This window comes from Microchirus variegatus, assembly GCF_963457635.1.
Source record: "Microchirus variegatus genome assembly, chromosome: 1".
Taxonomy (NCBI): Eukaryota; Metazoa; Chordata; class Actinopteri; order Pleuronectiformes; family Soleidae; genus Microchirus; species Microchirus variegatus.
In genome coordinates, this window is record NC_139802.1 from 19,851,218 (window position 1) to 19,869,092 (window position 17,875).

Genomic DNA, 17,875 nt, shown 5'->3' on the forward strand with positions numbered 1-17,875 from the left:
CAATTCCCCTATTTTGCAAGGTTTTAAAACAAATCCTGTATCAGGATCCATGACTGGATCACCACCAATTTATTATTATTATTTTTTTCTTGGGTCATAACCAACATTCCCACAAAATATCTTCAAAATCCCTCCTGAGAGTTTGAAGATATGCTGCTCCACAAATAGAGAAAAACACAAGGAAACAGAGCATTGTAGGCTGCAATCGTAACTTCCTCAGTGGAAGTTAAATCTCAGAATTTCGCCACATGACGACTTCATATATGCACTCTCTGTGTATGAAATGATAACGTACTGCATATTTGACCACAGTTGCCATGCACTATAGGGCTGCAAAACAAACATAGCTCTTCTGAGACTGTGTGGGTTCAGACCCTGGACTGAGTGAGTGAGTGGCTCACTTCCAATGTTGGTAGAGAGCAGCATGTCCAGACCTGCTGCATTATATGACCAAACAGACTGTCTCGCTGTCACTGAGCCCCCAGTCTGCAAAAACAAAATGCCTCCGGCCAATATCTAGAAGAAGGAAAGAGGAAAAAAAAAAAAACTGTACCTGCTACCTAAAATATGCCTGTATGTGTCAAATTCATACTTTTTAGGCAATATTAGGTTTCAAAAATGTTGATCTGCAATCCAATCCTTAACTTTATTCATAAAGCACAAAAAGACAATAAAACAACTGAATACTGTTGAAAATATAAAAACAGCACAAATAATAAACAGATATAAAATCAAAGTCTCAAACCGGGTCAAAAGCCAGAGTAAAAATGTGTTTTAAGCTACGTTTTAAAAAGGGCAGTGAACATTTTTCTGTCTTTCTTATGTATTCTGTTTGCTTTTTATTCTGTTATTTTTTAAATATAAATAAATGTCATGTCTCTGTGTGTTTCTTTGTATCACTAGATCACTGACGCCAGGGGTGCTGCACACAGGAAGTGCTTTTAATGCATGTCAAAACAGACGGAGCAACGTTGCGCTGAAAACACAAAGAAGGGCCCAAAAAAACCTGCCGTTTGTTCAGCAGTTTGACAAACACTCCCTCACTCAGGTCTGATAGTATTGCCTGACACACTTCATTTCTGTTTACAAAGACCAAACAGAGGTAGAATAATAACAAAAACTGCACATTAATAAATCTGTATGTTATTATTATTATTTATATTTCCTGTGTGGACAAATATTGGTTCCGTCGTGCATTAAAGGTACAGTATGTAACTCCTTCCCTTCATCAAAACTCATTTGTTTCATTTCCTCACTCTGGCCTTATGAAAAACAACAACTCATACGATCAGTTGCTTGTACACTTTCGAAAAATGAGGAATAATCATTCTGATTGAGAGTATTTCAGAGTATTTGACCGAAAATGTCCACCCTGGACCTTTGAAGTTTCACGATCTGCAGCACAAACATCACAGTGTTTCACCTCTCATAGTGTGTCCTCTGTGAGTGGACAGGTCAGCGGAGGAGCTGTGGCAACATTTCATTTCATGGCCCTGAGTTTATGCAACGGAGCTGTTTACTCTTCTGACTTATACTATTTGGGCAATTGCACACGCGCGCACCCACACACACACACACACACACACACACACACACACATATACAGAGAGAGAGAGATTCCCCCGCCCTCTCCCGGTTTCCTGTCGTAGTGTGTGTGCGCGCGTGTGTGTGTGCGCTTCGGCAGCAGTGAGTCTCCAGCTGCTGCAGCGCAGAGGAGCGCACAGTCCAACAGTCCAGCAGAGACAGCAGAAGACACAGTCCCTCCGCTGGACTCTCGGTAACTTACCACTGAAAGTGGTTGACAGTGTTTGGACAGAGGGGACAGACAGAAAGATGGAGGGACAGCGCACTTGGATGTCTTCACGGGGAGCGCTATGCGTCTTCCTGGTCGCTGTGCTGCTGCTGGAGCCAGGGACTGCCGGTGAGTTACGCACGCCTGTCCTCTCTAATGTCCACTTCCGTCCATTTAAGACTCGTTTGACTACAACAAACCTCTATGTCTGTGTGTGTGTTTGGGAAACTTTCTTTCCGCATGGTTTACGCATGGCTCAGTGTGGAGCTGCTGAGAGGCGCAACAGGTGACTCAGAGCGCAGCGCGACTGACGCACTGTTCAGTTATGCTCTTCGCTGCTGCTGCTGCTGCTGTCACAACAAACTGTGCTGCCTTTTCTCACACAGCACATGTTTGATTACACACACAAATAAACACAAAACCCCATCATTTTCTATGAAACTGATTTTCTAATATCTCATAATCCACTAAAGGTTTCTATAATGAAGCACTTGTAACTGTAAAATGTGCAAACAGATGAATAAGAAGAATAGCCACAATGTATTAATCTAAATGAAAAAAGAAGACATTCAATGTCCATAATAATAATAATGATAATAATAATAATAATAATAATAATAATAATAATAATAATAATAATAATAAAATTAATACAAATTAACAACAAGCAGTAAAACATGGATAAAGCGAGACATAATATGCAAGAATAAAACCAGATGTCATGTCATGTGGAGAAGAATCAGTCAGCACAGGTGGCTTCTGGGTCTGGATTTGAATTTGGGGAGAAAATAATATTTTAAATGTTTTTGTTGTTGTTGTTGTTGTTTTTTACTAATTAATACATTTGTGCAAGTTGAATCGCTTGTGACATAATGCACGTTGTAATTTATCAGTCCATTTCTATTCTTCTGTATGAACTTTTAAAACATCTGTCTGTCAGCAGTAAAATCTGGATAAATGGGCAGAACATTGTTTTTTCATGTGGTGGGATTGGGCGTAAGCCTTTTTGGCAGAGGTCTTCATTTTCCCTGATGGTGTCAGGGAGTTTTCTTGAATCGAAATATTTAACAGAAAATCATGTGATTCTCATCAGGCAGGTCGAGGCAGAGAGTCTATGGCCATGTGACTCCGCCATGTGTCATCAAAGTGTAACGCTAAATGATTGGAATATAGAACTTAAACAGAGAAAAGCCACATTATTCCCGTAAAGGAAGCTTTATAATGGCGATGAATAATCACTAATCCATGTTTACATTTTTAAGCTTTAATGATCTTAAATCTTGATGAAACTCTCGACGTTTCAACAATATTTGGATACAAAGCATTAGATCGTCTGAGCTTGTGTTTAAGATGGTTCTCAAACTGTTGAATGAGAGCTCCTCTGGTGGTGTTTATTATATAGTTATATAGATTTCTTCCTGTTAAAAGGGAGTTATTGTTTTCCCTCTACAATAATTAATAGGTCTTGACCTCAGCCTGACAAGTGCCTCGAGATAATGCATGTTAAAAATCGGTGCTATATAAATAAAGATTTAATTGAAATGAATACCTTTTGCATCATAAATAATATGTTTGCATAGTGAACTAAATGTTGTCTCCCATCAAAACAAAGACTTTTACTTTGAAATTCTTTGAAATATCAACCCTGAACAGTTATTTTCATCCAAACATTTTGAATTTGACCAGACCAGATGCTCGAAACGACATTCTCACGTCTAAAAACAATAGTGTCGTGTTTTTAAGTCACATATCGTGTTTTTACGACTGTGGATCTTGCAGTGTCACTGACTGCACAGCATCTACTGTAAATCTCTGGTTTCCTGTGTGTTTCCACATGTTTCATTGCACCGCCGTCTTGTTTCTCAGGCCAAGTTGTTGTTTCTTTTTTTCTGCTTCCTGTTTGCTGAGCACTCATCAATTCGGCACCATTTGCGTGAGCCAAGACTAAAAGACATCAAACATGTTTGTGCAACAAGAAAACTCGAGGAAGACTGGAAACAGATTGGATTACCTCCTTACACTAAATCAGGGATTCCCAAAGACTGGGTCGGGGGCCCACAGATGGGTCGCAGGAGATGTCTTTTAGGTCCCCAAAGAAACTTGCAGAATTTTCCCAACCTTTCAGTGAAGAAAGTGGACGTGGTTGTAAATGAGTGGCTAGATTATGCAGAAATGTGCTTGTGATACAATTTATATTGTGTTTTGGGTCATAAACAGTGGGGAAAGTTTGGCAAAGTCTGCACAAAACGACTGTGATGAGCCACAGCTCCAGCAAAACTCTTGTGATTTTATTCCAATTTGGGTAAATTTGTCTGTGACTGTGGAAATGATTTGGAGTCAGAGCAGCATGAGCTCTGATCATTCCTACATGTTGTTTATCTTCTTCACCTCCTTTGCACGGCCTCCTCCTCCTCCTCCTCTCTGCTGTTTGTTCCTGCCCTCCACCCTCAGAGGAGTCTATTTTGAACCTGGAAATCCCACATACCAGAAAGATTGTGTGGTCGTGCGGCATTGTATGTGTCAGAAAATAGCCACACACACGCACGCACACACGCACACACGCACACACACACACACACACACACACTTGTTGTTGATTTCCCTGGAGCACTGCTCATCACTCTCCCTGCACCAGAGCAGCCTGACTCTTGTTGTCTGGTTGTGTTATGCAAACAGCAGGGCTGTGTCATTTCTTTTGTTTTTACATTGCTTGTTTTTCACTTGACTGATGTTGACTTGGCGGTGCACTGTCATAGGAAGGTTCCTTCACCCTTTATTTTTCAGGGAGGATTCGTCGTGTCAGGGCAGAGGTCACCGTGTAGTCAGGCATTCCTTATCCTTGTGTCTCTCCAAGACAGTAGCAGAGCGAGAGAGAAACGTTTGAACGGCTTTATAAAACTGCTAAACAGCGACAAGTCCAGTTTGAAGAAACGCAAAGTTAATAGTTAATAGTTCTGTTTTTAATTTATTGTTATCATGCAAAACACACAGTGTATAAATGAACTAAGCAACAAAAATTATATAAGAGTGGAGCGTCAAAGACAACCTGAGAGACGAGAACAACAAAGGAGGACTGTGTTTGGTTATGTTCAACTGAATCTCTTATATTGTTCCTATTTTGCTACATCACTGCAAAATCTATCGTACAAGTCCAGTGTCGAAGAGTTTTCACTCCTCCAAAATCTTCAAGTTTCAAATCCAGCCGCTTCAAGAATCATCAGGAGTGCAGTTTTAATGACAGCCAGCGCTTTCCTGTGACGCACGAATTTCACACACACACACACACACACACACAGGGACAGTCAGGAAGAGGGAAAAGTGGCGCAGTAATAAAAGAGAAAGTCAAAGTACTTCAGCATCTGGTGCATTGACCCACATACCACCACAGACCTCTGTACACACTTACCCTTTGACTTCCTGAAACACCGCTAAACGCAAGGACTTCAAAGTTAGAACTGCACCGCAGCCCCTTTAAAGGTGCAGTGTGTAACTTTTCAACTCGTCGTCAAGCCTTTTTTGGCACACAAGACTGAAGAAGGCAAGGAAAGCAAGCTAGCGATCGCAAAGTGAGACACCTGTTATGGGTTGGCGTACGACCAGAAACCCCAGGAAGTGACCATGAAACGTTTCAGAGGTGGATTCTATGGGTAGTGGAGGAGTGGGTGCCATGTAGAGGCACCAGCACTGTTTTTATTAAATACTCAGAATTCCTTAAGGGAGTATTTTATGGTATCGTTAAGGACCCTGTGATTCCCATCCCTATGATGATGCTTCATGTGTGAATGCATTTTTTGGCACTCGTTTTTTTTTACATAATATTCTTATAGATTACCTTTTTTTTTTTTTTTATTAACTGGAAAAGTTAATAAATTTACTTTAATTACAAACTGGAACTTTGACCTTGTAACAAAGAATGAATATGGAGGCAATAATGCAAGATTACTTGCCAATTGTAGGAAGAGAAACAAAGCTACAGTAAGTTCATCAGTGGTTGTTTTTTAACCACTAAACTATTGTATTGGTATTGGTATTTTATTGTAATCATATTATTATTTATAATATTATCCCTTATAGGGCCCTACAAAATCTGCAATTCACTTACTGGTCACCTGTTAAACTGCAAATCAGCCAAAATGCATGGCAGCGGCTTAATGCATTGCCACACTTAATAAAGTGGTGTAAATAGCTTCAAAAACATTGTCGGTGACAAGGGCTCATTCTACAAAAATGTACTATTATGTCACAGCATATAAGGTGGAAGGTGAAAGAATGGAGGGAGTGAGAGAGAGAGAAGGGAGGGTGAGACAGACACAGAGAGCGGACATGGAGAAGGTCTGTTTCATTCGTTCCCATGCAGCATTCCTTGGGTGGGTGTTTCTGGCTCCCGCACAGAAAAGGTTCTCTCCAAACTTTATCACGTTCCTTCTGTAAATATTTTCTCTCCTCGTGTTGCTGCTGCTTTTCTGCTGCACCGCATCGTAGAAAAGGTGTGGAATTCATGATAAAAACTGATCTGAAATAACACAAAGCTCAGTTTATTAACTGGGAAATCATGAAAGAATAAGGTTTTGTGAGATATCTATATATAGATATATAGATACTAACATTCATTATTTCACCACAATTGACTCAGACTACCAAGTGTCTAATTTGGCCAGTCCATCCTGGCCAGTCCATCATTTTGAGAAAAAGACCTTGAAATAATAATATATATGATGATATTTCATATCATGTCAAAATAGAAATGTTTGTTCTGATATGGAACGATAAACAGTTCACAATATACATACGCACAGAAATAACTCATTATAATTTAATATTAAGTGGTGGGGGGGTATTATTTTATTCGATAATTGGGATAAGCTGATGTGATACTCAGTATCAGTGTTCATCTGATATCAGATATTGGAGAAAAAAAACACTTTACTGACATTCGTCACCAATGTCATGTGACCTGCAGTGAACGTGTATGTGCTGAAGACAAAGAAAAAAAAACCGTAAATAACAAGTGTATTTTTTGTAAACTTGCAGATTCTGAGGCTGTGAAACCAGGATGAGACGTAAAAATTGTTCCTAATGTGTGAGGTTTCATTGTCTCTGCTCCTGCCACAAACCAAACCTATTGTGATGGAAGTGCTCTGTGCCTCCTGTGAAGTGAATAAACCAGTCCATGCAGACTGTGGCTGAATATGTTTCACACACAGACATTAAACCACACACACACACACACTGGATCAGGGAGGCTGTCTTTGTTGACATGTAGGGAGGGTAATGAGGATTCATGTGTGTTAAATGAAGTCCTCCTCCAGTCGAGGTTTTTTTTTATAGATCTGCAGACGTGGCTGATTCAACGATAGCGCAGACTGCGCCCTTGTGCAGTTGTTTTGTCTATGCCTTGGATTTTTTCAAAACGGGAAGCCATGTTTGCAGGAGAGAGGCACCTTTCATTGCGGCAAAGTAGATATCTGTCACTCAATCTGAGGAAAGTTCTCCTCAGTCTTAATAGACTTAAGACTACGTCGACTACCTGCATCTTGGATCCACGTATTTTACGCTGAACAGCAGGGGATTTCACACAGTACAGATACTGGACAACAAAAGTATTTGACTACACCTGTTAAGTATTAAATTCAGGTGTCTCAATTAAGAAGGACAATCTTTCGGACAATGCCATGCTTCCAACTTTGCGGCAACAGTTGACTCAGTGTCCCAATGCACAAAGCAAGGACAATAAAGACCTGGTTTGAACTTGACTGGCCCGGCACAGAGCCCTGAGATTGTGAGCCGGCTCTTCTGGCCCAACATCAGTGTTCTGCTCCACAGAATGAACTAGAAAAGCACTCAGAGAGCACAGACCTCCACCAAGGAAGGCGTACACCCTTCTGGCATGCCTGGGTCAGACAGCGAGTGTTGTAACCAGTGATGGCGTCTACGGATCACGCCCAAAATGTAATCACTTGTTCCTGGTCCCATTGCGGACATTTCCTGAAAAATTTATCCAAATCCGTCTGTGACTTTTCGAGTTATCTTGCTAACTAACAGACAGACAAACAAACAAACTCCGGTGAAAACATATACCTCCTTGGTGGAGGTTAATGAGCACAAATTCACATAGAAACACTTCACAGTGTTGAGGAAAGTCTTCTAAGAAAAGTGGAAGCTGTTGTATAGCTGCAAAAAGTGTGACCAACTCCAGATTAAAGTCCTGTACGTGTATTTGAATATGTCATTATAGTCAGTGTTGGTAATGGTCAATGGTCAAGGTCGGAATACGATTGTCCATATTGTGTAGTTAAGGCAAGGATTGCAGGGGACCAACATGATAGCACAGGGTGTTGGTGTTGTTTGGTGCAGTCATTTTTCACATCACAGTGACAAATTAAACTAATAAATAAGATTTTCCACACAAAAAAACAGAGAATACAATATATACAATATATATTGTGCTGTGCAGGGCCGGCCCAAGCCTTTATGGGGCCCTAAGCTGGATTTGATCACCTCAGAGGAGCCAGTGCTCGACTATTATTGATACAAATGCAACTATATAAATGCCATTAATTATAGTCGTGTGTGTTATTTACACCAAAATGTGGTGATACTAAATTTAATTAAACAAGTAAACCAAAACAAGCCAGACAACTTAATATCAGCACTATTTAGATCTCTAAAAGTATCTAAAGATATCTGGATTTCTTTATTATGACACACCCTGCTAGTTTATGTCTTGAGTCGAGAAGTGTATCTGAATTTTCATTTGATTTTAAACTCTTTAAACAGCAAACTCACAAATGCTAAGTTAAGAGTCCAAACAGGTCTGAACAGGTCACAGCACAGACGGACGTATATGTTTTTCAGACATGCTATAAGGAGAATAACAGGGATGAGATTGTACTGATTGTACCGTTTGGTTCAGGCGGCACGCGATGATGATATCTACATGGGGACTGCGGCTCAAGCAAAAAATGAAGTCAAATGGTTGTAAAAAAAAAAAAGTCGAAGAGTCTTTGTCTGTCTTTGTCATTTCTTGGATGGATCTGATGTCACTTTGACAAATGTGTTGGAATCATTGATGCATAAATGAATCCACGAGGAACTGGGTCAGTAGATTCATTTCCCATCATCGTTTTGTTTTGAAGAAAGTCTTAGATCTGTGGCCCCCCCGGGTTATATCGCTGACATCATATACTGTACTTAATTTACACACAATGATGCTTTAACGAGTCTGAATGGACAAATCTGGCCTTTCTGTGTGGAGTTTCTACTCCCTGTGTGTGTGTGTGTGTGTGTGTGTGTGTGTGTGTGTGTGTGTGTGTGTGTGTGTGTGTGTGTGTGCGTGCGCGCGCGCGTGTGTGTGTGTGTGTGTGTGTGTGTGTGTGTGTGTGTGTGTGTGTGTGTGTGTGTGTGTGTGTGTGTGTGTGTGTGTGCGTGTGCGTGTGTGTGTGTGTGCGGGTTTTCTCTGGGTTCTCCAGTGACCTCCCCCACGTCCATAAACATGCAGAGGTTAAGTGGGCACTCAGGGTGTGACCCCTCCTTTTGTCCCCCATGTCAGTTGGGATATGGAGAGGATACAGCAGTAGAGATTGAACGGTGTGGTGGAGCTGAGCGAATCAAAGCTCTGCTCGTGCTGCTGTAACCTGAAATCAGATTTTAAGAAGTGAGTGATGGTCAGTGTTGATAATGTGTCAGAGTTGAGATGTTTGTAACGGCAACAGGTGAGTGGCTGACGGCAGCTGAGATGGCTGAGTCTTATGTGTTCATGCAAGATACTTTTTGTTTTTTTGAAGAAAGTCAGCTCACTGTCAAAGTGCATCAGGGCAAATGGATAATTTCCTGAATTTCAAAAATTCATTTAAAGGGACAATGTGTAGTATTTATGGGTTTATATAACCCAAAATCCACTTTTTTATACATATTATGTGCTCCTGTATAATAAAAAGTAATAAAAGAGAAAGTCAAAGTACTTCAGCATCTGGTGCATTGACCCACATACCACCACAGACCTCTGTACACACTTACCCTTTGACTTCCTGAAACACCGCTAAACGCAAGGACTTCAAAGTTAGAACTGCACCGCTGTATAATAGTTTTTGTTTCATTTTCATAGTGTTTCAAAAAGTCATGTAAAATAACATGGTCGCGGACCGCGGTTGCATAGCCACTGTTAGCAGCGAGACGCCATGTTTCTACCGGAGCCTGTAAGGACAAACGCGAGAGAACAAATCAAGCGTCTCTTTACTTGTAGCGGAAGTCCCGCCTCCTCTCTCTCCGCTTCGTCTGCTACGGCCGTGGTAGCTCGCCCTCTCCCTCACCTCACGAACCTCATCTGCTGACACGGAGAAAGACCACGACGACGACATTTGACCAGCTGCGGATACCGTAGCGCTCAGGGAAGGGAGGGGGTGAGCAGAGGAGCAGTTCTTTGTTGTAAATTTCGGCCTCTCCTCTAGATGGCACTATAAACTACTCACTTCACCTTTAAATTATTCCTTAAGAGGTTTGCAAACATTTTCAACGAATCCTTGTTCAGGGCGATGCCGACTATTATGATGCCAAAACAAAATAAAATTGAAACCCAAAACCCAAAAGATCTGATGGATGTTCTTGTGTGTTTTTTTTGCAGATTTGCCTCCGTTTTATCCTTTACGGCAGCTTTGTAAGTTCTGTGATGTGGAGCTGTCCTTGTGCAGCGGCACAGGGACCTGCGTGTCCAACTGCTCCATCACTTCCATCTGCCCGGACAGCAGCGATGTCTGTGTGGCTATCTGGTAGGTACCGGAGAACAGCACGTGGCCTTTTTACTTCCTCCTGAATGTCATTTACTCTTTAGCTGACTTCTCCTCTGTCCTTCTCTCTCTCTTTCTAAGGAGGAAGAATGAGACTGGGTTCTCTCTGGAAACTCTATGCCACAATCCTTCCAGGCCACTGTACGGCGTTCTGCTGGATGACTACAACAGCACCACCTGTGTGATGAAGGAGAAGAACACGACGAGTGGACTGGCTCACTTCTGCTCCTGTACTGATGAGGAAGAGTGCAACGACAAGCTGATATTCCCCCCGAGTAAGTAGACTACAGCACTATCATCCTGTAGTGAGGAAAACATTGCCCAGGGTGAGAGGGCAATAGTATCCGGAAGAGCACAAGTCTGTGAAGTGTTCTATTCTTGGCTGCACAGTGCAGCACAGAGTTCTACACAAACTTCCAACCTCAGAGGATTTAAATGTCCAATGGATACATTTCATATATGACGGCAATGTGCCGGCTAGAGTCGGCAAATGATGGCTTTTCCAAATGCTAACTGCTGTTAGCTGCCAGAGCCTCTGTGACACTGACGTAGTTTCCTGTGTCTCATTTGCATTTAAAGAGACAGGCACTCAAAAGAGAGCGTTCTGAACAGGGCTGTTTTGGCAGAGTGATTGAACTGCTGTGGTGCTTCATCCTTAAGGTATTTTGACCAAAGCATGTCACAGACATGTTCATTAGGACACCAGGGAACTAGCTTAATTTGGAGAAATAGTGTATAATATGTCTCCTTTAAGTGGGTTTGAGACCTCTGACCTACATAGTACACATACAGTGTTTTTGTGACAAACCCACTCTAAATCTACAGGCATTAGTCTGTGGTTGTAACTCCTTTGCAGCTGTAACAGCTTCCACTCTTCCAGGAAGGCTTTCCACAAGCGTTTGGAGGGTGTTTGTTGGAATATTTGCCTCTTCGACCATTAGATCATTTGTTATGTCAGACACTGATATTTCATGCGAGGGCCTGGCTATTAAGTCTCTGTTCTAGTTCATCTCTAAAGTGTTGGGTGTGTTGGAGTTGAGGTTGTGTGGGACACGCAACTTCTTCCTCACCATGCTTCTATGGACCTTGACTTGTGTACTGGGGCACGGTCATGCTGGAACAGAAAAGGGCTCTTCCCTATAACCGCTCCCACTCACCAAAATCTCTTGATAAGTCGAAGCATTAAGATTTTCCTTTACTGGAACTAATGGTTCTGAGGGGAAAACCCAGAAAAACAACATTGCATAGCTGAGGTCACATAATCCCGTCATGCAGTAATCAAAACCGAAAGAAGGCGATTTTGGCAGGAAGTCACTCTGTTCAAATCTATAGACGACATACGTGTACCAGGCACCTCATCTATCAGCCGATGTGTCAGGCAAGCGTGTTCCTTTGCCAGCGGTTTCATCAAAAGTGGAGATTGTGGACGGTTGTTGTGTCCTGAGAAACCAAAAAGAAAAAAGAGAGAACATTTTACCGCATGACTCACTGTGACGCTGCCACAAAACATAGAAGACAAAGTGATGGGAATCAAAGTGACAGGAAAAGGTTTCCACTTGTGTTGTGATCACTTTATATCAGAAGCCAATGCGCAATACCTTTGATATCATGTTTCTGTTATAAGAATAAGAGGCAGTGCAAAACGTGTTTCTCATAATTGATATATCATATACATTACATAAAATACATTACACTACTCATAACAGACTTAAGTGTGTAGTGAAAATCAGAGCAGATATGGATCAGGACCTGGATCTTCTTGAATAAGGTTGTACTGTACTTGACAATGAGAAGACTACACCAGGGTCGGGGTTTGTGAAAGCTCATAAATTAGCCAAGCAATGTATAAATCATCCTTTCATCATGCCGGATAACCCGTCCACTGCTCCATTGACTCTCAGAGAAGCTGAGCTTCCCTGGAAGTGATGAATTTGCTGCATTTATCCAATCTGCAAAGCTGAGCTTCCCCTGGTTTCAATGTGCAAGGAAATCATGTCAGACGAGGTGTGATAATCAACTGATTCTGAATTAACTTGCGTAAGTGATTGAGTTCTGGCAAACTTTTCGTAATGAAATGTAAATACAACAATACATTGGTACTTTCCTTGCCTGGTCTGCCTGAAAACTTCATCTTCTCTGTGTACCTAATTCACTTATCCGCACAGGGAGATACCATCACACACACTTCGCTCAGTTTTCTATTGTTACTGTACGTGGAATGACTAAAATACATCATCACAACAGGAAGTGGAACCTTGGTGTTTGCATCTGACATAAACAACGCAAGGGGAATCCTCAATGTGGTCGCTCGCTCAGCTGGTTCTCTGCTGCACCTCGCTGTTCTGGGGAGTGTGTGTGCGTTTGTGTGTGTCTGTGTGTGTGTAAGCCAGCCACACTGCAGAGAGCTCAGACATATGGTTTCCTGTCTGTGTTTAACTTAAGTCAGAAACATCTCCAGCACATGGTGAACAGCCCCCGAACACGCAGCACATGCACCGCTATCGTGCATAACGCTGAACCAAGCCTTTCACTTCCTGTTATATAGCATTATTAAGTAAGGTTTGATTCCTTCTCTCTCTGTATTTCTTTCTGTTTTATTGACAAACTGAATCAGTCGCAAATGATCTCTTTTTTTTCTTGTTAAAGAATTTAAAATTCAAGAAATCTGTTGCTACTGATTCAGTGACATTTGGATGTAGATGAGCATCTACACAGACATCCTGGTACTGAGGTTTACAGTTCACTGGTCAGACAGTCCAGTAATCTAAGGTACCGTCAAAGCTGCTGCTACTGCTCCACATAATCTGTCATTCTGACACACAATATTCTCGATCCGTGCTGCAGAAAGTCATCATTTGTTTTGTCAAATCACTGCCAGCGCTGAATCCCTATGTAGATGATTAAACAAGAACTTGTGGCTGCTGTTTATCTGAGTCACTTTATATTCCCTTCATTTCAGATTAAGCAGATTTCTGCTTGTTATTGTCTCCAATTTATACAGAGAGAAGAATTAGTATTGTAGTTAGTATGTTAATTTTGCACAAACTATGTTGGGTGGGATTTGGTGCCTTGCTCAGTGGTAGCTCAGCCCTTGACCTGTCCCTGTAATTGAACCGACGTCCCTCCGGTTACAAAAATGAAAATGTGTGAAAATCACAATCATCCTAAAATATTCCGATTTTACAAAATGAGCATAATCATGTTAACTATATTCCTGAATCTAAACGCGTCGTGCTACTCTACTGTCATTTAGGTCGTACTTTTATCCGTATTTGTGCACCGTATTGTGTTTTATTTTTATTTTTTGAAACTTACTAATATGGATGAAACTAATGCTCCAAAAGTTATCAAAAACATGTTACATGTAATACATTTTTGAGCCCCCCCAATCATAAACAGTGGCCCTTCAAAAATAAATGACTATGACTGTATGCTGGTTGGCTATATAGCATCGTTCAGTGACACATTAACTATTCACATTTATCCTGATAATAAACATTTACCTAAGTCAACTTATTGTGATTGCTTTTTAATTCAAAATGTGATTATATGACCTGTGCTGACTTCTGGCTATGTTACTGCCATTTGTATTCCATCTAATATTATACTGAAGAGGTAAATTAAGATATAGCGCTGTATGTTTGACTGGTTAATCGCAACTTACATGTGTTATATCATGAATCTTTAGTGAAAGGCTGGGACAAAAACTGTAAATCTATTGAGAGACCCTGACAAAGTTATCGACGACCTGCTCGGTGACCACATGTATCCGCGCTTCCACCACAGCAACCTTCACCCTTTGCGCCTGTGACACAGCAGATGTTTCTGCTTAACGTCGCGTCAGGATGATTTGCAGCAGATTGACTCGGCTTCTCCGACAGTGTCATCGAAACATGTGTTCTTGGAGCTCGTTGACGAGTTTCAATGGGAAAAGGGAGGCACTGACAGTAAATACTGACTTGTAGTAACATGCGTTTTTGTGTACGCGCCATACAGTGGTGGTTGGCGACGCGCCGCGCGAAGAATAATCAAAACCACACCAGGACAAAGTTGTCCGAATTCTTTCTGCACATAGTGTCACTTCATGGGAACGCGATGAAGAAAATGTTCCTCATAATGGGACGAAAGAGGCATAAAAATACAAAGAAGGGGGAAATTAATTAGAATGACTTTATAACGCGGCCTGCAAAGAGGAAGAGGATGTGATGATGGATGTGGCAGTAAAGGGAAAAAATGGCTCTGTGAATCCTCCAAGATCTGTTTTTTTATGGTTATATTTTACAGTTCCTCCTTAACTGTGGAATCTTGGCTTGGCATGAGTGAGTATATCAGTCACTTGGTAACACAGCAGACTGTTTTATAGACAGATGACTCAAGCAGGAGCAGTTTAAGATGCAGGGGCGGAAAAAATGGAGGGAAAAGAAGAGGAAGGGCAGAAGAAGAAGTGGACGGAGACTGTGTCCGGAGAACAACGGAGAGATGTGAGCCACCTTCATGTGGCAAACTGGTCGTACAGTCATGTTATCATGGGCACCTATAGTTAATATTAGTGGACTCACACTCACCGGAACACGAGAGCCGTCTGGAAAGAGACAGGTTATTTATACATTTAGGAGGATTAATCTGCTATTGTGTCAATGTTGAAGTTCATACGTGATGTGTTTACGTCGTCGGTGGTCGATTGTTGGTGTCAACACTTTGGTTGAGGGATGGTTTCTCCAGGTCAAACTCAATCCATTTATTCTGGACAAGTTAATAATTTAATAAGTTGTCAAAGGAGTGACCTCAGCACTCCGTCAAAGTTGACGTTAAAATGGCAGGAAAACTACTTTAAAATTCCACTTTCTTAAAGCTTTAACATGAACAGAACTACATGAAATTGAAACTGTGAGTTCTACGAGTTTTCTTATTTGACACCAGTGAGTCTGTGGTACTTTTACATTTCTCAGAAGTCATATTTTCTTGTACAGATGCTGACAACAGGAACGTGATCAGGTATAGCCACAACCTGACCTGATGAGTCTTGCTTACGCAGTAATGGTCACAGTTCCGAGGTCACAGAGGTGTTGGTCATGTATAGCTTAATGAATTTAAAGCTGGACCATGCAAAAAAATGTGTTTCACCTCAGTGCAGACAAAACCAACGACATAGGCCTTGATCAAATCTGATATGAATATCCATCCTGAGTGATCTGATCACATGTGGACAGTGTTAAGTCCTGCCTGTGTCTCCTGTGACGACTCATGTGCAGATCTTTGCTGTATATTACAAAGATGTGCACATGAGTCTGTTGTCAAGGTCTGTGTGTGCGTCTGTGTCTGGACTATCCACGCTGTTGTAGTCAGCGATGACTTTGCTATGTATCACAGCCTGCGATTTGCTATTTTATTTATTTATTCATGCTTTTATTTGTCAGGTACAATTCAAAAAAACAGTATAACATATCACAGTAGTATGAAACAGATGTCTTCCATAGAGAGAGGATTTTGAGCCAAGGCTAATTTGTGATCCCTTGTAGTCCCTGGCTTAGGCTTGTGTAAAAAAAAAAAAAGGTGTTTTGAATAAACTAGAAAATACAGTACATTCGTTTCAAATGGTCAGCCCATCATGAAGCTCTGCAACAAAGCCTGATAACAACCCGATCATTTGAATCAGGTGTGTTGGAGCAGGACAGTGGTCTCCCACGACCAGGATTGAGAAACTCTGCTTTTGGACAGGCTTTTACTGCTGGAAACTTAAGTCTGCTCACTTTCTCACACCAAAGCCCATGAGGATATCAGCCTTTTTAGCTTGTGAGGCCACAATGGCTGCCTCATTTGATGAGTTGCATCACTTGGGTAAAATCAAACAAAGGAATCCAAACACAGAATGTCCAAAATAAAACATTTGGACTGATGAAAACAGTGATGGATCAACAACTCCCGTGTGCAGTGAGCGGTTTCCACCACACGACATCAAGCGTTTTACCTCCATTCTAAATAGTGAGGAGGCTGAAGGACTCGTCCAGTGGGCCGACAAAGTTCCAGCGTGTGTGAAAACCTTCGCAGACACGTGGCTCACCCACGTATCCATGAACATGAACTCATGTCTGGCTCTGTCATTTTCTGAGGATACTGTAGTTGCTTCAATTTCCAACTCACAACGTTGGTGTTTAATTAATTAGCAGCTGGTTAAAGTATTAGGGACGTGAGTCACACACACACACACACACACACTGATGACGTGAGTAAATGATCTCCCCGCTTTTGCACAAATGATGTGTCAAATCTCATTGAACACAGCATGAAAACACTCTGGCATCCTGATGGGAAAAGGCAACACGAGTCTCATTACCAGTTTGTCTTGGCACCGTCTGTCTGAGCTCAACGACACCGTCCAATCATAGCAGAATAAAACAGCGAGGAAACAAACCTTAAAACCCTCCAAGCAATTTAAAAATGCTCAACGCATACACACACACACACATACACACACACACACGTACAGACGCGTGGAATGTGAGAGGTAGTCTCTGACTGTCTGGAAGTCTTTGGTCTTAACCCACTTTACTAGCAGACCTTTGAAATCAGTGTGTTTTTGAGATTCACTGCATCTGCAGCTCTGCCCAAAGCTATTCCTCCCAGATTTCCTTATTGATAATCACAAAATTACAATCACGAAATGATCGTATTCTTCATCTCGGTGTGTGTGAGTGCACCTTTGACTCGCGTGATCACACAGCAGCCTTGAGTTTAAAAGCGTATAAATCAGACACACTTTGCTCTTAATGAGGTTGTATAATGATATGACAGCAGCGCAGACACAGGCCGGATCAAGTCACGGCAAAAGTGACGCATTCAATCATAGTTTCGACTCTTCTGACAACCTTTTATTCTAGTAGAGCAGATAAGCAAAAAAAAAAACATTCACAACTAGAAAGAAGCACCAAAATTTGACTGAATGGGTCATTCTTTTGAAAAATCCCATTGGCCACGTAAATTTCAAAATGGCGTCATTTCCGACTATATTTTACATCAGAATTTAATTTCCTGGGCCGATTTCATTGATTATGGTGTCAAATGGTAGTAGTAGTAGTAATAAGTAGTAAGCAAAGAATTCAGCTCCTCATGAGCAAATACATTGACCATTTTTGTACATTTGTAATAAACTTTTTGCTGGAATAATGTTGTGTTGTGCATATTTTGTTCATTATTTTAGAAAATAAATGTTTGAGTAAATGGCAGAAAGAGATATAAAAAGGATTTCTTATTCATAAATTTGTAATTGCACCTATCAGTTGACACCAAAATCAAGGAAATG

General features: G+C 41.3%; 1 protein-coding gene across 1 annotated transcript in view; it reads left to right on the forward strand.

Annotated features, from left to right (window-relative positions):
- The first annotated feature begins 1,699 nt into the window (after positions 1 to 1,699).
- tgfbr2b (transforming growth factor beta receptor 2b) overlaps positions 1,700 to 17,875 on the forward strand; it is a 28,407-nt gene continuing 12,231 nt past the window's right edge. Inside the window, exons 1-3 of the mRNA XM_083897405.1 lie at positions 1,700 to 1,921; positions 10,413 to 10,557; positions 10,657 to 10,850. Coding sequence (XP_083753531.1) covers positions 1,834 to 1,921; positions 10,413 to 10,557; positions 10,657 to 10,850 — 427 coding nt within the window. The 5' untranslated portion in view covers positions 1,700 to 1,833. The remainder of the gene's footprint in view (positions 1,922 to 10,412; positions 10,558 to 10,656; positions 10,851 to 17,875) is intronic.